This window comes from Manduca sexta, chromosome 22 (genome assembly GCF_014839805.1).
Source record: "Manduca sexta isolate Smith_Timp_Sample1 chromosome 22, JHU_Msex_v1.0, whole genome shotgun sequence".
Classification (NCBI taxonomy): domain Eukaryota; kingdom Metazoa; phylum Arthropoda; class Insecta; order Lepidoptera; family Sphingidae; genus Manduca; species Manduca sexta.
In genome coordinates this window covers 7,484,799-7,505,811 of record NC_051136.1, presented here as the reverse complement: position 1 = coordinate 7,505,811, position 21,013 = coordinate 7,484,799, and the positions used below count along the sequence as shown (strand labels likewise).

The 21,013-nt window shown below is 33.2% G+C and overlaps 2 protein-coding genes across 2 annotated transcripts; one reads left to right on the top strand and one right to left on the bottom strand.

The window, feature by feature from the left end:
- Positions 1–3,060: 3,060 nt before the first annotated feature.
- On the bottom strand, positions 3,061–4,465 carry LOC115454200 (signal recognition particle 9 kDa protein). The gene is made up of 2 exons (XM_030182941.2): positions 4,015–4,465; positions 3,061–3,191 (listed from the first exon to the last, which is right to left on the bottom strand). The coding sequence occupies exons 1-2, from the start codon at positions 4,153–4,155 to the stop codon at positions 3,096–3,098; spliced, it is 237 nt and encodes a 78-aa protein (XP_030038801.1). The 5' UTR covers positions 4,156–4,465; the 3' UTR covers positions 3,061–3,095.
- Positions 4,466–5,944: 1,479 nt separating this feature from the next.
- LOC115454262 (brain tumor protein) lies at positions 5,945–19,819 on the top strand. The gene is made up of 9 exons (XM_037441369.1): positions 5,945–6,206; positions 9,913–10,083; positions 10,169–10,313; positions 10,385–11,771; positions 11,995–12,293; positions 12,370–12,558; positions 12,634–12,802; positions 12,948–13,180; positions 13,376–19,819. The coding sequence occupies exons 2-9, from the start codon at positions 9,971–9,973 to the stop codon at positions 13,478–13,480; spliced, it is 2,640 nt and encodes an 879-aa protein (XP_037297266.1). The 5' UTR covers positions 5,945–6,206; positions 9,913–9,970; the 3' UTR covers positions 13,481–19,819.
- The last annotated feature ends 1,194 nt before the right edge of the window (positions 19,820–21,013 follow it).

Sequence of the window (21,013 nt, the reverse complement as noted above, 5' to 3'; positions counted from 1 at the left end):
CTGCCTACCCCTTCTAGGATGATTAGCTTTATTATGTGTGTATGTAACAGTTTTAAGGGAAATAAATTTTATTGAAAGTCTGAACATGTCTGAATGAGGAAATAATTATTAAAGAAGCAAGAAGAAACTTTATTGTAATTATTATATTTTTTAATTGTAATTCTTATATATCAGAGATATAAACATTACATTACAGACATTTTGCTACACATAGTACATATATATAGATATGAGTACAATATGGTACATCATATTGTACTCATATCATGGAACTAGTTGTGCCTGCGCTCATATCATGGAACTAGTTGTGCCTCTGCCTACCCCTTCTAGGATGATTAGCTTTATTATGTGTGTATGTAACAGTTTTAAGGGAAATAAATTTTATTGAAAGTCTGAACATATCTGAATGAAGAAATAATTATTAGAGAAGCAAGAAGAAACTTTATTGTAATTATTATATTTTTAATTGTAATTCTTATATATCAGAGATATAAACATTACATTACAGACATTTTGCTACACATAGTACATATATATAGATATGAGTACAATATGGTACATCATATTGTACTCATATCATGGAACTAGTTGTGCCTGCGCTCATATCATGGAACTAATTGTGCCTCTGCCTACCCCTTCTAGGATGATTAGCTTTATTATGTGTGTATGTAACAATTTTAAGGGAAATAAATTTTATTGAAAGTCTGAACATGTCTGAATGAAGAAATAATTATTAGAGAAGCAAGAAGAAACTTTATTGTAATTATTATATTTTTTAATTGTAATTCTTATATATCAGACATATAAAATTTCATTACAGACATTTTGCTACACATAGTACATATATATAGATGCCTGCAGAAGTCTATTTCTTGAATAAATTATTGATTGATTGATTGATTATATATATCACACAAGAGAACCCACGGCCTCTCACTTCACAGCCGGCTACTCGCCCACAGCTCACTGCCTCTGTTCCTCACGGGAGCTGCCAATAAAACAAATATATTTTTAAAAATTACTTATTTAACAAAAAGAAAAACATCATCAGCCACATGATATCCATTGCAGAACAAAGGCCTCCCGCAAAAATTTCCAGATTGAATGTCGGAAGCAGCCCGCATCGAGCAATGCCCTTTTATCTTAATTAAGTCGACGGTCTTCCAAATAAATCCAATACTTACTTTTTCACTATATCCAGCAGTTCTTGTTTTTCTATTTACGTATAATGTCTACCCCTTTATTGGGTTTTGTTATTTGAAGACTCCGTTGATAATTTATAGACACGAAATAAGAATTATGAATATTGTTAACAAAGAGAATATAATCACTACGATTTAATTGTTGACGAAAATTTGACAGATACAGAAGTTTTTTTTTCTAAAGTGACTAATGTCAATAATGATCATGCTGCCAAATGGCAAGTATAAATAAGTTGGAATGTATTTACTACATCAATGTTGAGAATTTAATAATTAAAAATCATTTTTCATTAAACTGCGTATTACGTTATTTGATTTTTTTTTATGTTTCATAAATTATGCTGCGTGAAACGACACATAAATATCATTTTATTAAAATTATGTAAACGAAAACAAACTTTTTATAATCTATAGCAAATTAACTGCTCCTCAACTGAGTTTTCCGTAAAATCTTTTAATGTACGTTTGAGAATGCCATTTAAATTAAGTAGCCTGTTAAATTTAAGTAGGCCTCAGACAAGTTGGTTGGTTGAGTAGCGTTTCAGTATTCGGGCGTAAATGAGATATCATGACCAAACTTGTCATTCAAATGTTAATTGGTGCACCTTTGCTATAAAGTTTAGATTTTAAAAAATATTCAGTGATGAATATGCCATCTTGCGAAATATTGGTTGGTTGGTTTACCTAATCTACACTACTCACAGATAGATGCCAGTATTTAATATGATTAACTATTAAGTCAATACTATTGATGGCTTCGAAAGCTCTCTACCGGCTATAATATTGATAAAAGCAATACTATCGAAATTATCGATGGTTATACATACAATAGTATCGATAATATTGCAAAACTCATTAGTTATTACTAAAACCTATCGATATAGCAATACTATCGAAAAATTACTAGCAATCAATAGTACAAAACCATTGATACTATTGATACGTTTTGATGAAAACGAATTGTTTTCGCAATATGATCGATATTATTAAATGCTATCCTATTCATAGTATAGATATTATCACTATTATCAATAGTATTGCCAGGGAGAGCTATCAATATTATCAACAGTACTTATTTACATGTGACAACAATACTATTGATAGGTACCAAGAATCAATACCATTGCTTTCACCTTGACTATCGATACGATAATCAATTATAAATCAATAGGAGACTGTTAAAATGAAACACTAGAGAATAACTATAGATAATCAGTTGGCATGTTCACATAAAATAGAAGATAATCTCTATAATGTGGCTACCTACACATTGTAATGTTACCACAGACTTTTGCAAACACACATGAGATGTTCAGTATATATATATATATTTTTTATATTTAATATATTGTTGTTATTGAGACATTTAAATATTAACAAAATTATTTGTGCACCTAATAAAACTATATCTAAAATATTCATTAATTACATTCCAGCATGAAAATTTAAGATGAATATTAAGTATAATATAAACATGGTTGTCTTATTCAGAATCACACATTATGGAAGGTACTCCTATTGCTATATACAGAGGCAACCTTTGGGGGAGGTGAACCAGGCAACCGTCCCGGGCCTCGCGCTTACAGAGGCCTCGCAGGACCTTTTTTTTACGTTCTTACTGATGAAACTGTTAAAACAGGGGAACGTTTTTTTACTCTGCCGGGGGCCTCGCGTCTGTTTCTTTTTGCTTTCGCCTGGGGCCTCGCGTCGTTTAGGACCGCCACTGGCTATATACTAGGTATAGTTCCTAACACAGAACTTGCTTACTACCCAGAAGCTAATCCAAATATATTATAAATTGATTAGATTTTTAACAAAGAAAAAAGCTATGGGACTTCAAAGGAAAATAAAACTAAAATTAGGTAAAAGAAAATTTTTATTCACTAGCTTAAATTAGTTGTCATTTGAAGCCATGTGCCTAATTAAATTTGATATAAATTTATCTATTTTTCTGACATCTTGTTGCACCTCTGTTTTATACTGGAGACACTGAAATAAAGAAGATAATAAAGGTTACTGCAATATTATAGTAATATTATGTAAAGGCTAATAAAATTAACTCAATTTTTTATTGTATTTAATTTTGAACAATTATAAAATTATGATTGTAAAACTATGTTTTAATATTTAATGTTACAGGTAGGTTTATAATGGTTCACATTATGCATTTTTACAGGTCACTTTACATTTACTTTTGCTTGTGGTGATTATAATAATATCAGCCCTGTATTATACTGTCCTACTGTTGGGCATAGGCCTCTACTACTGAGAGGGATTAGGCCTTAGTCCTCCATGCCGGCCTAGTGCAGATTGGTAGATTTCACACACCCTCGAAAATTCCTATAAAGAATTTCTCAGGTATACAGGTTCCCTCACAATGTTTTCCTTCACTGATATAGCACGTGATAATTCACAAAGAATACACACATAATTTTTTAGAAGTCAGAGGTGAGTGCCCTTGGGATTTTAACCTGTGGACATTGTCTTAGCAGTCCGTTCCACTACCAACTAGGCTATCTTGTGGTGATTGTAGCACTTTGATTATGGTATCAAACAAGAGTCTGTATGTATGCTGGTTTCTTTTTGCTTTATTCATTTTATGTTATTACTGTTTAAGTTGTATGTAGCATTGTAGAGAATTGTACCCATTTTTAGGTTAGAATTGAGTTGAATCTTGTGCAATAACTAATAATAAGATTGGTATTGTTATTGTGTCATTAAAAGTTAACCTACCAGTCTCAGCGGTCTTTGAAACCAAAAAGCAACTAAGTATAACTTAATCATCAAAATCTATAAATTATGAATTGTTTACCTTTTTATTATCCGTGATTTTGACCACAAATAGGCCTTTAGAGTGTGAATATTTTACACTGTATCGTGTGTTTATCGGGTCTCTCAAATATAACATTTCTGCAGACTTCTCAAATTCCTCCCAGTTAGTTAAGAATGTCATCGTTTGTTACAATTGGGATACACTATTTTTAAAACAAATAAGCCTTATTTACATATAACTTTTTATTCCTGTTTGTCTTATATGCAATTTTTTTTCCTACACTAATGATTATAGTTTATTGGTGATAAATAAACTGGTTAGGTATTTAGAGAAGCCAAACTCAGGATTAAAGATTTCTATAAAATACTAGCTCTTAATCGTACCACAAATCGTAATTCGTATACATTTAACACTAGGCACACTTGGTACCTATCACTTTGTCAAAAAGTCAATGTGGCTTGACGTTGTACGATAACCGCAAACATAAACGTGACAACTGGAATTGTCATTTGTCAGCTATCAGTTTATTGTGAGTTTATTGTTTATTGCTGGTTTATTTATAGTTGGTTCTGAGGTTTATCGTATCTAACTTTTGACTCAGGTATCTGACAATAAACCCAAGCTAATGCCTCAGTTAATACATGTGTGGAATAGCATCTAAAGTCAGACAAGTTTTAGAAACTAAAAACAAATGCTAGATAGCCTCACACGTCTTTAAAATTCAGAAGTGTTACTTAATGCTTATATTCATCTCGTCCTGTAACTAAACTAAATTCACTTTAGACAATATACAAAGAACGCGGCTTATATTATATTTCCTTTTTGCCAAATACTATACCATCCTGAGTGATACTGCAGTACCTACTTATTTTGAATGAGTGACCCTGACGTATGGACACTAAGTCGATATTATTTATTTATTGATTTACCAAATTTACCAAAAGTGCATTTTTTCTTATGAACTAAAACAAATAATTCTTAGGTGATATGAAAAATAAATATCATAAAAACGCAGATACCAATGAACAAGTGTTTAGGTATATGTGCGTTCATAGTAAAAACAAAAACCGTTTTGTGTGTTGCGCTTTCTTTGTCAGAGTTACATTGAAACATAACATTTATTTTTTGTTTGCAGCAATAAGTACATGGCACGTATTTCGCAAATCGTCTATGAAATTTACAAACATAGCTAAATTACCGAAAAATTTACCGTTTCTGTTATGACATGTCCACTTATTGTATACTTAATATTATTTCGTACGATGCATAATTTAAACTGGGAATATTCCGGATGCTACGAAATATTACGAAAAAATAATACGTTTTATCAATTGAGAGAAAATTTATAAGATGTTTGAAGATAAGAAAACAAGAGCCGAAATACACTACAATTATCATTTGTGTACAGTACTGCATTTTTTTTGGGGGTAATTTTTACGAAATGTTCTATATTTTGGGATACCACAACCTAAGTTGTGGGTTCTAGAAAAGCAACGTCCTGTAATACAGCAAATGGACAAACCTCCTATGCAAAATGCTCGCTGCACCTCGCGTTACGACCTGTAATAACTAATGGACGTTTAGCTTTACGTAAACTAGTTTTTTTCCTTGGTTTCCCGCTTAAATTTCGGTTTCAAGTGCTGATTCGTATCCAAGCGTATTCCGTACTAGGATTTATCGAAATTGGTTCAGTGGTTTATATAATTTTAACATTTTCATTGGAAAATGGTAGGGCAGAGCCTATTTATAATGAAAGTCTCAAAGCATAAAATAATAGTTACTAGTAGTTATGATTTTCTCCAAAATATTATATTAAATGCGCCATGGCTTAGGGCATATAATTTCTTGTAACCCATTTTAAAGTAGTTTCAAAATTCGGGTTTGTAACCATCGTTTGTAACTTATGAGTTGTGGCAGCTAATAAGTATTGAAGTACTGGCAACTTTTTTGGATTTGATATGTGTAAACTCTTTGGGCAACATTGCATAGACAGCGCAACCGCAACGCAGAAAATCAATACACCGTGATGTATTCCTCTTTTTAAAATGAGAACGTGACAAAACATTATTTAATTCATCGAAGAAACCATTTTTATTTAAAAAAATATCTGTTGAGACTTGATGCTCATTTTTTATTTATTTACAAAGTGATGAGTATTCTCATAGCTACGGCGTGGTAGAACATTCTGCGCGTAGAATATCTGCTTTTGCTGCAAATTATAATTGTTAAAGGTTAGTAAAACTTAGATATTTAGGACTAAATTGTCTGGGTTATATTTTCCGGGTTGTTGTTTACTTATTTTACGTGAAAATCAAGTGAAAATGGACTATCGACCTTCGCCATTGTCTGCATGGTGCATTGCGTTTATTGTACGATATGTAGGTACATAGATAGATACAGCGTGCCTATATGAAGCCATTTTGAGCGTTTTCTTTCGGTTTGCAAAGCCCAATTAGTATATTTAGGCAAGGATACTTGCTTCAAAAGTACGCGTTCCTGTGAGAAAGAAACGTTTCATGTCGTCGAGGTGAGTTGTAGATGCGAAGACATTTTTATCCAGCCTGCAGTAAAACCCTAGTTGTAGTGTCGAATTTTGTTTTATTTCAAACATGCTACTGTTATTGGTTGATCCTAAACAAAGGTCTGTCAATATTTAGAGCTTGCTTCATTTTACCACAGATCACAAGCCTCAGTTTTACAAGCAGTTGAACAAAAGTTAAATATTTTTCCATTGACTTGAACCATATACTTATTTTTTTTAAGTACTGTGTGCTTAATACATTTAGTATGTAATTACATAATTAAAATGACATAGAAGAAAATGAGATTTTTTTAACTGGATGTCATTGGCTAACATTTATGCTAATATAATAAAAAACTGGTCTTCATGTGCATGACCCAAGTCATTATCTGTAGATTGTAAAACTAGATTTTGACAGTAGCCATTTTTAAACTCAAATGTGTTAAAATTTTTCCAGTAGGTGCATCTGAAACCTTTTAAGATACAATGCAACTTTTGTGGATTTTGATAACATGTTTAGATGGATGTATATTTTATGCTTTATCAACAAAAATGAACCTGATTAACATGCTATTTATTTTAATATGCAGATCACTACTACTTAGCATATTTAAAAAAGATTCAATACTTATAGAATATGATTGCATATAAATATTAAATACTTAAATAATAATATTTCATGACAATAGTATGAAGCAAAATAGATTGATAGATATTGTGTTCTTTGGTTTGAAATCAGCATCTTGATCATTGTGATAATTATTTTACAACTATTACATCAAATAAAAATATACTTTAGTAAGCCGTATATGCAATAATGATGACTTAACCATATTTTTGATACCTTAGTTTTTATTATATAAAAATGTTATTACATTTATCAATATTCAGGTTTTTTGTAAAATCAACTGTACAGTGGTGAAGGGGCCATATAACCCAGTTCAAACCGGCTTCCCGTTAGTAATTTATGTAAAATCTAATATCATTTATTTTGCATACCAACAAAAGTATACAGATCATACAGTCTCTGTGTGACAAGCTGTTGTAATTTGTACTAGAATTAGTTCTTAAATCGAATTAGTTCTTAAATTACCTTTGTAGTAATTTAACAGATCATTAATAGAATGATTTGCAGACTGCATTTATGCATATAAGTACCTATATCTATTGTTGGGTTCCTTTTCAGAAAACTTCACCTGTGCCACTGCAACTGTGGATATTGTCTTTAATCCAAGTCCGACCACTCCAAATTTAATATCTTACTTTACTTATTTTGAGTATGTATTGGTACCTACCTATATTGAGTGTCGAGTTTATCAACGGTTATTATCTATTTTAATATAATGATGTAATCCCATTGCTTTTAATATGAAAATAATTAAAATTAATACAGTTACACTAGAAAATTACCTTACAGTGTTTGAAAATATAAAAAGGGGGTTGTTAAAAAATTTATTAATTTAAAGATTTGCAACTCAAATATCTCTTTTCTTTCATATTTGGTTTTGCTTACAGGTCTACTTGTGTGAATGTCTTTTATGGCAATTTCCACTGTGCTTTTATTCATCCATCTGTTTTTAATGAGGACTTGATAGATTAATTCTTAGAATTATATGAGGGTAGATAATCATACAAAACCATTCAGCAGTTTCTGCATTTACTTCTTACACTTTTTAATATTAGTAGGAATTTTGTTTTTGATACCCAACAGGCACCTTTATTTCACTTGTGTCTTCGAATGTGCCGCGCGAAGGTTCGTCAGTCCAGTCACGCGACCTCGGCGCGTCTTTATTCGGAAATCATAATTAGCATGATGGAATGGGTATAAAGATGTGCTTTCATACTTCAATTCATAGACAGCTCTGGTCTGTCAGAGAAAACAGGACTTTTCTTTCTTAATTATAAAGATGTGAGCTTAGCTACATTAATGTTTTAATCCATAATAAGGAAGAAAATTATATGTGTAATGAGGTGTTTGTGATTTTTTCGCTATTATGATTTTCAAGTTGCAACAATTTTATTTATCAATTTCCAAGGATGACTTGTTATGTTAAGAAAAGTTAAGATGCTTAATAATTTGACTACTGATAAATACAGTAAAGTAAGGGCCAGTGTCTGACAATGTTGAACATCATTTAATTCCTGACTACACATTATATTTATCTACTTTCATTTGTCTTTATAGTTGTTTCCATAAGCTGTATTTCCATATAGATGATTTAAAAACTTGCAGCGGATACCAGCTTGTTTGACAGCCGACATTCATGTAGGTACGCTTCTAAATGACCTTGTCAAAGAGCTCCCAGATTTTAGAAAGGAAACTGTACTTGTATTAACAGAACTGTACTTAATGTTATATTTTATGCTATTTTCACTAGGATTTTGGTTACCGCCGAACCAATACAGTTGATTTGATGCCGCACGATCAAATACATATAACGGGCGCGATTGATATCGCACAGTCTAGTCGGTTGAAAACTGCAGGCATATTGAAATATATCACGGTGGCAAATGTATACAGCCTTTCGTCATAAGATATATAGCTACTGGCACTTCGGTGTGTTAACTGAGGGAAAGCTTTAATCTTTATAAGCAGTCTTGTATAAACTAGATTTGATACTATGTAATATGATAAATGGTAACTCGAGCGCGGCTGAAGTTGAGATGATACTCCTAAATAATTTAGCTCTAATTGCCAAACGTAAGGAATATTGACATTGACCATTTTTAATACCAGGCCACATATTTATAATGTCTCTTAGAAATCTCCGTTAAAAAGGCTGAGCAAATATGCTGTAATGTATATGAAAAATTTTAGGATCAGAATACGTGTTCAGCTTTTGACTTGATTATTAATCGTCTCTTTTGGTACGTTTTAGTGGGTACCTATCGGGGAGGATGCGATGCATTTTTAGTATGGTTTTAGGATCATTTACATTTAAGAATTAATAGTAATCAGCTGTTTTTAAAAACTATGATGTGTCCGTTATGTATAAACATAATAATATTATGTTAAACTTTTGTCTATTGTATTTAATATAACTTATAGTTTGTTATAACGTAAAGCGTCAGCGTTATGTCTAATCGCTTTCTTGTTTTTACGTTAATAATATGCGATGGTACTCATTGCATGACAAGTTACTCCGAGACACTCGCGAGTTTTATCAAAATGGCTAAGAAATTGATGCGCTCCTGCGCCTGCGCTAGAGTGGCAGAACTACAAGGTATCTTTAAGGGTTAAGAACCCCGTACCAATCATGCTGTTTCGCCAGAGTCAAAGCGTCCACCCCGTTTACGTCTGTAAAAAAAATAATTATCGTTAAGTAGCTTGATATTAACGAATCGAAGCTCTTTTTACGCTATTAAAGCAATTATTGTTATAGTACCATAACCTTTTATATTCCCCATTATTGCAGGTTCTTGTTGAGTAAGGTCAAGAATATACTTTATACACCAACATAATTATAAGTTAAAATGGAAGAAATTAACGGGGAGCTTTATGGCGATGGCCTCGTCAGTCTCGGAGATGAGGGTTCTCTGGAGTCTACTGATAATGGGAAGAAGGAGCAAAATTGTAAAATTTGCGAGTGAGTGTTATAAAAACAATAGAATATTCTTTTTTTCCCCCTTTAATTCACTGCTTATCACTAATGGTATTTTTTTATCACGCAGCAATAAACTATGCAGTCCTCGTGTGTTGTCTTGTCTTCATGTATTCTGCGAAGCCTGCATTGATAAATTGATGGTCAATGAAGCCGGAGATTCACTTAAATTTGATCTGGCTGTGGAATGCCCAATTTGCAATCAGGAAACTAAGGTGCTACTATAATATACCCGAATGATTTTTTTGTACGATTATTCACTGACTAAAAATTACTCTCTTACCAGATACCTGGTGGCGGAGCTGCTTCACTACCGTCAGACTATGTTCTTACCAACATTTTGGATGTTTCGGCTATGGATCAATCCGTTGTGTGCACTTGTTGCAAGAGCAAGGAACCAGCTGTGGCTAGGTGCACTGATTGTTCTCATTTTCTTTGTTCCAATTGCAACTCTGCTCATGAATTCATGAGATGCTTTGAAAATCACAGAGTGGTACCGTTCGATGCGCTAAGGTCTTCTAAGGAAAAATCTGCCGTACACAAGCCGATTTTTTGCACTCAACATGCCGGAGAAAGCCTAAAATTTTACTGTTGTGAATGCGAAGTAGGTGCTTGCACCGAATGCCTGACTGTGGATCATAAAGTAGGTGAACATCGTTGCGAGAGAATTGTTGATGCTGAGCTCAACATTCGTGCAGAACTTCGAAACTTTATCGTCGAAGCTAACACTCGAGCAGCAACTGCGGGCAGCGCGTCTGCTAAACTTGATGACGCTCTCGGAGATCTGCAACATCAACGCGATGAAGCCGAAAATGTCATAAACGAGGCTTTTCGTGCTTATAAACTAGCCATCGAAAGGCGTCGTGAGAAAGCTCTAGAAGAACTGGAGCGTCTCCACAAGGAAAGGGAATTGAAAGTGATGGATTTATATGACCGGGTAGATAAAACGGTTCAACGCATAGATTGTGCTTGCAAATTTACGGCAAGGTTGCTTCGTCGCGGAGATGGCACTGAAATTGTTATGCTAAAGAAAACTGTCGCTTCTCAATTTGCTCGTTTACTTGAAGGCGCACCAGAATTCGATGTTGATTATTCTCTGGAGTTTGTATCGAAACTAGACAAATTCGATACAATTGTTGAAGATACATTTGGAACATTTCGAACTGAAACTACTCGAGCAGAAGAACGCAAACGCGCTAGCGAGTCATCTGCTATTGTATCTATGCCATCAAATTCTCACTCGCCTGCAGTGTCTGTGACAAATGCTCCTGTATTTGATGATTTTACTTTGGCAAATGTACGACGCGTAACCGGAGTTTCGGGCGTTGGAAGCATGGTGGGAGTTTCCGGAGTCGGCGGAGTTCCTGGTATAGGAGTGGGCGCTGTGCCTGGAGTGGGCGTATCTAATACCAGTGTACTCCCTGGCGGAGTAAACTTAAACAGCGTACCGGGTGTGAGCGCCGTCGCTGGTGTAGGCGGTGTACCCGCGCTGCCATCAATGGTGGAATATAATTTGCAACAACTGGCCAGCATCGCAGAAAAGGATGTGCCGCCGCCACCCCATGCATCGCCAGCCCCATCTTTTACTCTCGCTGAACTCCTTGCGGGAGACCTGAACTCTCCTCAAGCGTTCAACAATTTGCAAGCTCTTGCCAAACTTGGATTAAATACTGGTAAGAGTACTCTAAATATCAAGTGAATAAATAATATTCGAATACACATCGCGATTACATCAATTTTAATTTCTACTTACATGTAGACATTTGTCGGTTTTAAATTTTTCAATACATTTCCAATCTCTCTGAGCTTCATCGTTCCTTTCAGGTTTTACACAAATGTTGTCAGTAGGTAAAGTTTAATATACCAAGAATATAAATAAAAGTGATTATATTACAGAAGTGAATGGATTTGGCGGTGTTGGTGGTGTAGGCGCCGTGGGTGGTGTGGGAGGTATCGGCGGAGTAGGTCCTCGTGGCGTGTCCCCTGGACGACCTCTACTAACTGCTGCAGAAGAAGCGGCACTTGTGGCCCCGCCTGCTCCCCTTGTGCGTTCTAACAAGGCCACCCCGATGCATATTAGATTCAAGTTTGGCCAACTCGGTGGAGGCAAAGGCCAATTCAACTCCCCACACGGATTCTGTCTTGGAAACGATGAAGACATAATTGTCGCCGATACCAATAATCATCGCATTACGGTACTTGTTTTTACCTTGTATGTATATTTTTTGATTATATTAAAGTACAAAAATTCAGCAATCTTTTTTTGTGTAGGTGTTTGACAAGTCTGGCAACCATAAATTTAATTTCGGAATTGCCGGTAAAGAAGAAGGTCAGCTGTGGTATCCCCGTAAGGTTGCTGTCGTCCGTGCTACTGGAAAGTTCGTCGTTTGTGATCGCGGCAATGAAAGATCGCGTATGCAAATTTTTACCAAGAATGGACACTTCTTGAAGAAAATTGCTGTATGTAAAGTATATTTTAATTACTCTTTACCTCTGTATCGGATTACAATAGTAAAATTACATTATTTTGTAAAGGTGCGATTCATCGACATCGTCGCTGGCTTGGCTGTGACTGCTGAAGGACTCATTGTCGCTGTGGACAGTGTGACCCCTACTGTTTTTATATTGTCTGAGGAAGGTGACCTCATGAGCTGGTTTGACTGCAGCGAGTGCATGAGGGAGCCATCGGATATTGCTATTAGCGGTTTGTTTTTGTTTGTGATTTATTTTATTCGTAGGTATATGTAAGTAACAGTCGTATTTGGATCGGTTTCACATAATGTCAACACGGCGATAATGCGTTATTAAAATAATTTAGCGAGACGAAATATTCCATTACTTAATTTCAGGCAAGGAATTCTACGTATGTGACTTTAAGGGTCACTGCGTAGTAGTTTTCGACGACGAGGGCCGTTTCTTGCGCCGCATCGGGTGCGAGAACGTGACCAACTTCCCGAACGGCATCGACGTGTCGGACGCCGGGGACGTGCTCATCGGCGACTCGCACGGCAACAAGTTCCACGTCGCCGTGTTCTCACGCGACGGCGTGCTCGTCACTGAGTTCGAGTGCCCTTATGTCAAGGTGAGCTATCGCTGGCTTTATTGGCTTTTATCATTTTTTTGTGCGAATTTATCTCTTGAGGTTATGGGTTATTAAATGAAGAACTCTTAAATCATTTCGGTATTAATTTTGCAAAATTGACTACTGTTAATTACATGTTCATGCTTTTCTTGTTTGCAATAATTTGTTGACCACGTGTTTTTTTATTGTTAATAGGTTTCTCGTTGCTGCGGATTGAAAATAACCTCTGAAGGATATATCGTCACTCTGGCTAAGAATAATCATCATGTTCTAGTCCTCAACACCCTTTACATTGTCTGAGGAGTTACTCGATTGATGGCTGTAAGTCTGCATACTACAAGATCTCACATTTATTCCCTATATATTTAATATTAATTGCTGTTTTACAAAGCTTGTCATTTTTGCTAAACCAGTATTTGAACACTTATTACGTTATTTTGTGTTAAACTTCATGTTAGTTTCATTCTAACGTTGTCCACCAGCAGTGATGCATTTGGTGATCCTTTATAATATGCTTCGTGATTTATGTTTGGTGGCATGTAGGTATTAGAGTATCAAATTCACTAGTATTGCTGCTGTGGACAGATTACAAGTCATTATTTCCAAAGTACTGATTACTTGCGTATAATTTGGTTTGTTCATCTTTCATTTTTATTTTACGGTTGCATTTAGTTATAGTAACAGAAAATCCAAAGGTTAGTATAATTATTACTTTAATTTTGTTTTCAATTTAGTCCACTTATAATATGTTATATTTGGTCATGGAAGGTCGGAAGTTTCGGTTTGTCATCAAATGTGTATCAACCTCGCTGTTATCCTAACCCAGTGCTATATAATAACATACGTATGTACATCACACGACTACGACGATTTTATTAATAGCGTACGTAGATTTAGTTACAATCGACGTTAAATGTAGATATCTTTAAAAATATTATGTATAGGCCGAAACTTAATATTGTATTGAAATATACTGCCATAACCAAATTTAACTAAAATTCCCATCGACAGGACTTCTGATTTTGTTTCTAAATTTAGCAGCTGGTATGGTTCCTAGTTCGAGTGAAGTTAAAACATGTCAATTAGGGGACTGCGTAGGAGTGTCGCCTCAAATTAAACACTCTTTATTTCAAATCTTTTGCCCAATATACGTATTATTTAGATATTAAATTTTATTTTTGAGACCAACGGGTTGTTTGATAATGAACAAATATAAACGCACAATTGAGTTCGTTACGAAATTTTAGTCTTGTTGTGACCAAAGGAGGCGACACCAAAATAACGTGCCATCTAGTTTAGGTTAATCTCGTATACAATATTATATATTGTCCGTTGAAAATGTTATATTTACCATTTACAGAATTCTTGTGTGTATACAAAATGTTTTTCGTGTACTCTTGTTTTGAGAGCCTATAACATATTTGAAAAATTTCGATTCGATAGGCATTACATTACTATCAACATGATTAAGTTTAATTTGTGTAAGTGGAGTTCAACAAAATAATACAACAATATATCTTAAAAGAATTGCTTATGTCAAGTAGTAATTTGCGGCAGCGTAATATGGATAGTCACAGTATAAACTCTAACATTGCTTCATCTCATTTGGCATGTTTTTGTATACAAGCACTTTTCTTGATATAATTTCAATCATGAGTTTTATTTCTTCTTTCAAATGTAATACGAGCTGTTAAAATTATATATTGTACGTATGTGCTTATAAAGTAAGAATAGCGATACTTATTAGGCGCTCCGGGCACTTTCATGTTATGTTATTAGTATCTTAAAATCTTGTCACGTAATAATGCATATGTAATGAAATATCTATCGTATACACGTCTTTTAAATACGTGACGTTACAAATATAAGCAATATGTACTCGTATTATGTTTGACGTACAAATAGCAAAAATAATATGTATATGTATATATCTATTGAGTATGTATATTGTATATATTTTTATAACTATCCATGTTTACATTCAAAATTGAAAATTTAGTTTTTAGGAAACAGATGTTACAAATAACAATTAATAAATAACTACACGATATAATAGATGTTCACACTTTTGGGTTTTTAATATTAAGCATTTTCGTTAAGTGATTCGAGTAGAATTAGATTCAGCGATAATATACAATATTTTGATATTGTAATTCAAGTAATGGTCACTTACAATTTGTGCGTGTGCGCGAAAGTGTTACGTTGAATCCACGGTGTTTCAGCTGTAATGGGCATTATGAACATATTGTAAAAAGATTTAAAAAAATAATCATCGTCATTATTGCTATTTAGCGGGAACAGGAATCAATGTCGAGGGAAAACCTTTATTTTTATTACCTCTATTAAGTCACCATTCACGAATATATTGTACATGACCATTATTTTGATTTGCAGCAATAACTTTTTGTTTGGACGTAGTACTTAACAAAACCACCTAAAATTTTTAGTGTGATATTTTATTTGCAGTCAATTTTAATTGCAAAAGGATGCTCTCTAATTTATTGATTCTACAAATGTTCAGTGTCATGATAGGTTTGTTTAAACTCTATATTCTCGTTTGAGTTTAAAATAATATTACGTCGCTTTTAGATGATGCAGCAACGAACCTACGTCTGTCACAGATTTTAATTTTTATTCATTCTGCTATACTGTTTCTTAATGAGAATTACAAATATTTGGAAATTATTCTATTATATAAATTAATGTTGTACTTAATTAGCAGTAGGTATTTATTTTATGTATTTGTTGTGTATTGGAACACTTTTACAATATTCGATACGCAAAATTTGATGTGATATAAGCAATAATAGAGAGACATAATGAATCAACTTATTAAGACTTATGTGACTCAATATTTTGAAAGACACGTGTGTAGGTCGTTACGTGGCCGAGGGGAAGCCAGTTATAATTTAATTTGACATTTGAGTCTGAATCCTCTATTAATTAGTAAGTAACTTTTGGGTTTATTTTTCATATTGTTTTTAAGTTATTTGTTTCAGGATTTTTGTCCCGATAGTATTAGGGAATTTTATTTTCTTTATTTTAACTAAGTTTTAAATAATGAGTCCACATACCACTCGCGAATGTGCAAGTGTGATTAATACTCTTATTTTGTCGTTTTATTGTTTTGTTTAATTGTAATATGTTCTGGGCCTATTATATAAATAGTATTTTGGCCAGTGTGTTTTAGGCCTTTAGAGTTACGAATTTTACTGCCAAATTATTTTCTTACTATATTTGTGCATGCACATAGTAATTATTTTATTGTATAATATGTAAAAATTAGTTATTGATTGTTGCCAATTTTTTGTTTTAATATCCAGGGTTTTAATATTATAATGTTCAATTTTTAATTCGTTGTCATTTTCAAAATTATTGTGTGTTAGTGAAGTAAAATTAACCGAAATAGAAACTTATTATTGCCCCAAAGGGAGCGTTTGACGCTATTAATAAATATTGCTTTAGGGTTGCATAAAATGATTAAAAAGTGGTGTGATAAGTTTTGGATAATTTTACAAATTATACTATTTTATGTGTGATTTCCAATTTGAAAATTTCAAAGATGAAAGCGATTATATTATAATCCTTTGAAAAAGTTGCAGTAATTTTTCCAACATTCGAAAGTATTATTATTTTTTATTTCCTTTGGTTATGGTGATAATTCATCGTTGATTTTTCTCTGTTCTTGCCATATATCTTACGTAGGGATCAGAGTAGAAATTTTTGTAGAAGTTAGTATTTTTCAATTGATATACACATAACAGTATCACAAGTTTGCCTATATGGTGGTGTTGTTTAGAAATGTTTATTAGTGGTTGGTGCGGAACACGGCGGGTATTCGCCGTGTCTGCTTGGCTGTATAATTTGCCGTAGAAGTAAGCACTACGTCGTGAATTTAAAGGCGGGTCAAATGGTATTTATTGTCCATTGACATTACTTGATAATAATTGTATCATTAGAGTACATTACAGTAGCCTTTCTCGGGAATCTTAAAAGTTACCTATATACACTTTAAAGCAATTTTGGTAAATATATTTCTCTTGAATCTATATTCCTTTATGTATCCAGCAATAAATAATTCAGTAGTTGTGTAGTATCACTGTATATGGCACTGAAGGCCGCAAACGTGTTTGGTGTATGAGATTGTGTTAAGCGTTCGGGTAGAAGTTAGGAAGTGGCTGGTTTGCGCTGTCGGTGTCAAATATAGTGGTAGTAGTAGGGTTCGCAGCGCACAAGGTGAGCTCTAATGTTAACTCTCCCTATTGGAGGTGGGCGTATTGCCTATTAGTGGCACCAAGCACAGCTCGTTGGGTTCCGGTGGAGTATTATGGCATTACAAATCGAATCTACCATGAATCATATTACTTGACTGTGGGTGGGTTCCAGTAGAATACGTTTTAGTTTTTGACAATTCCACTAATTAAATATGATAATTTTTGAAAGAGCATGCTCAAACTATTGAAGCAATTTAATTTTATTCACCCACCTCACCGGTTTTATCTCCACGTAACTAATAATAAGGTTGTGAGCTCTATTCCCATTGGAATGTTAAGCCACATGTGTGCTTGTGCAATAAATATCACAGTTTGGATCTAGGCTTTTAAATTATTATAGATTATATACATTGTTGAGCTGATTATAAAAATTTAATATATTATTATACCTTTTAATATATTGTTAAAGAATTCTAATTGCATTCCACATCTAGAGTGAACGAATTTGAGATGACAGTTTTCAGTCTACATTATACAAGTTATTTTTTTTACAATTGTAGGATTATTAGCAGTTGCCAATGTTTTTCCTTTAGTCAGTAAAAGTACAAATATTTTAATATACAATTCTTGGTATTTACGTATTGTAGTGATCTTTATTTTAATTGATTCTCTAACTATAAGCATAATTTTTTTCGTGTAAGCGGCCATTTAGATATTTCTCATTTCACAAATTATTCAGTAAATAACAAAACATATCATACCGAATCAATTTAGTTTACATAGAAATTGTCAGCAACTCTGGTGTTTTACATAATCGGTTTAGGTGTACCGTAAAATGGCTATTTCTTTTATTTTTAAAATTAGTCTTTAAGTATATGGTAGGTAACATTTTCTTATTTTTCTTGTCATTTTTATGTTTATAATGTAAAATTTATGTAATAGTTAGTGTGAAAGGTGCAAGTTCCATATGCATACCTAATTTTGATCCAAAGATTTCAATTATTCCTTATATAATTTAATTATTTTATTCTCAATATACAAAAATGACATTTGTGGAGTGTGCATCGGTATTTGATACTAGGATTAACATGAATTTATTCTGTAGAGTTGGTGCAGCCGAGCAAATCTCTACTATATTCTCTTAAGAATATATTGCTCAATAATTTAATTCTGTTAAAGTATTTTAAACTTAGGTGTAGTCCACGTCGAGGTTAGTGTGAATGTGGACTTCCGACACGAAATTATATCTAACAGACAATACCCTCCGTAAACATTGGAAGATATAATAACTATAAAAGTTGAAGTTTCATTAGATGTAGTTGTTTGCCTTCACGGCGGCTTGCCGCAGAGTGCAAGCTGCACGGGGCTCCAGCAGCATCAACACACGGCAATGTCACCGGGTCTGAAACCATTATACTACACTGCTTGTATGTACTTATTACAAGCAACATGATTACCACACAAACAAGCTTTGCACTCATTTAGCTTATATCCGATTTGTCTTTTTATATATACTTACCACGAACGAAAGTAATGGCAGTTTAGATAATGTCTTCAGTACACCTTGTGTCATGGTGTTGACTGCACATTTATAATATTTTGCCCCACAGTCAACGAATAATTGTTATATTGTAATCCATACAGGAGTCTCTGCTGCATTGTGCCTAGATCTTAGAAGTTAATAGTATCAAGGTAGAATTAATCTCAAATATTTTGGCTCTTTGAATATTCCATGATATTATTTTGTTTTTCATGAAAATGTATTTATATTATATACATACATACACTTAGTAATATTGTATACATGAATATACATTGCGTGGTTTGTAACTTGATGTTTAATTTTATTGTAAAATTAAGATGCCCAACTGGTTGTCTGTCCACATGTAGGGAGATGTGCTGGAATTGAGTGCATTGGGTATTATTTAAGCTGCTTTTTTAGTCGCAACCGTTTTGATGTTTATTGTGGACAGAAATAAATTTATTTAAACTGGTTGCACATCTTATTTTGACCAATTTCATTCACCGCTGATGTTACTTGAGAATTTGGACGTTTGTGTCATTGCACTCATTCTTTTTAGTTTTATTTGTGGCGAGTGCAAGTTTTCACGTGATCTTAGCGGTCTTATAAAAATAAGTCTTTAAACGTGAACTGTGGCCAGGATAACAACAGCACAGAGCAGTGTAATTCAGAGCCTGCCTAAAATATATTTTTGTCATGATTTTATTTAGGTATATACATGTTATTATTCACATATTACAGTTTTCTCAATATTAGCTTGTATTTTAATTAAGAAATAATCATATTTAACATTGCCAGGTGATCAGCAACCTGCACTTTAATATTTTTGGAAACTATTGAACTTAAATTGTACTGACTTTATAAATATATTTACTTCAATAAAGATTTTCCATGCCACTAAAATATATTTTTTTATTTTTACTACAGTACGAATGCCAATGAAGAGATCATGATATTTATTTCTCAACGATAATTACAACAAATTCTTTGTGTATCCTTCCATTAGTGTAAGTATCGGTAAATAGACTTAAATACACTTAAAATATGTTTATTTTAACCAATTCACATTTTAAATCTTAAGTAATTTAAAGCGCCATCCTTAATCTGGAGTATTAGTAGATAAGTTGTGCTATGTTCAATATTGGAAAATAAAGCAAATCGTATGAATTATTTTTTTATGCACATCCTTAGATTTTAGAGATTTATACTTTGTGGAAAGTTGAGATGGATACATTTAATACCATGGCTATTTATTACTACTATATGTTAGCCTTGAGATTTTGAGTATTACGGCTTTAAAGCTACCGCAATCGAGACGAACCCAGAATTGCCGGTAATCGAAATACTTTTGCAGTTCAATTAAAATAAGGATTGCGTAGAGATTTCTTGGCTATCTTGGCCTAATCTTAGATAATTACTTAAATTGGAAACCGCAAATTGAAAATATAAAATCTAAATTGATACGTTTAACAGGAGCCCTTCACAGTATGAAAAATTGTCTTCCCAAGAATGTCCGTTACATAATTTATAATTCTTTAGTGAAACCACACATTGATTACTTAATAGAAATTTGGGGAACTGCATGTAAATCTACCTTAAAAATAATAGAAAACACACAGAATCGATTAATAAAAACTCTATTCAATTATAAACACCTTACATCCACACAAAAACTACAAAGACACAAAAATAATGAATATTAGGCAATCTTATAAATACTATACATGTGTCTTAATACACAAAATACTCAACAAAGAGATTCACACTCATCTGTCTTTTACGAAAAAACATCAAGTACAAAAAATTAAATTACGAAATGCTAATTATATTATTACACGTTCGCCTAGAACAAATTATGGAAAAAGAAATATTGAATTTGAAGGTGTTACAATATACAATATGTTGCCTGAAAAGATAAAGAATTCTGCAACAACCACTGTTTTTAAAAGGAGATTGAAGGAGTATATTCTGGAAAATGTTATGTGACCCAAGATATGCTAATTTATCGATGCCGCATCCAGTCGCTGTAGTCCGTGTTTCTCGTTTTGCGATGTTTTTGTGCTTGTGACAAATTTGAGTTATATCTACCCGCTTTGG

Bases quoted from the DNA above. Each gene is read 5' to 3' on its own strand.
- LOC115454200 (XM_030182941.2), bottom strand. From the start codon at position 4,155: ATGACATTCTTAACTAACTGGGAGGAATTTGAGAAGTCTGCAGAAATG. The intron at 3,192-4,014 runs GTAAACAATTCA...TCTTTATTTCAG, and splicing joins AAATCACGGATAATAAAAAG to TGTCTCCAGTATAAAACAGA.
- LOC115454262 (XM_037441369.1), top strand. From the start codon at position 9,971: ATGGAAGAAATTAACGGGGAGCTTTATGGCGATGGCCTCGTCAGTCTC. The intron at 10,084-10,168 runs GTGAGTGTTATA...TTTATCACGCAG, and splicing joins CAAAATTGTAAAATTTGCGA to CAATAAACTATGCAGTCCTC. The intron at 11,772-11,994 runs GTAAGAGTACTC...ATTATATTACAG, and splicing joins CAAACTTGGATTAAATACTG to AAGTGAATGGATTTGGCGGT.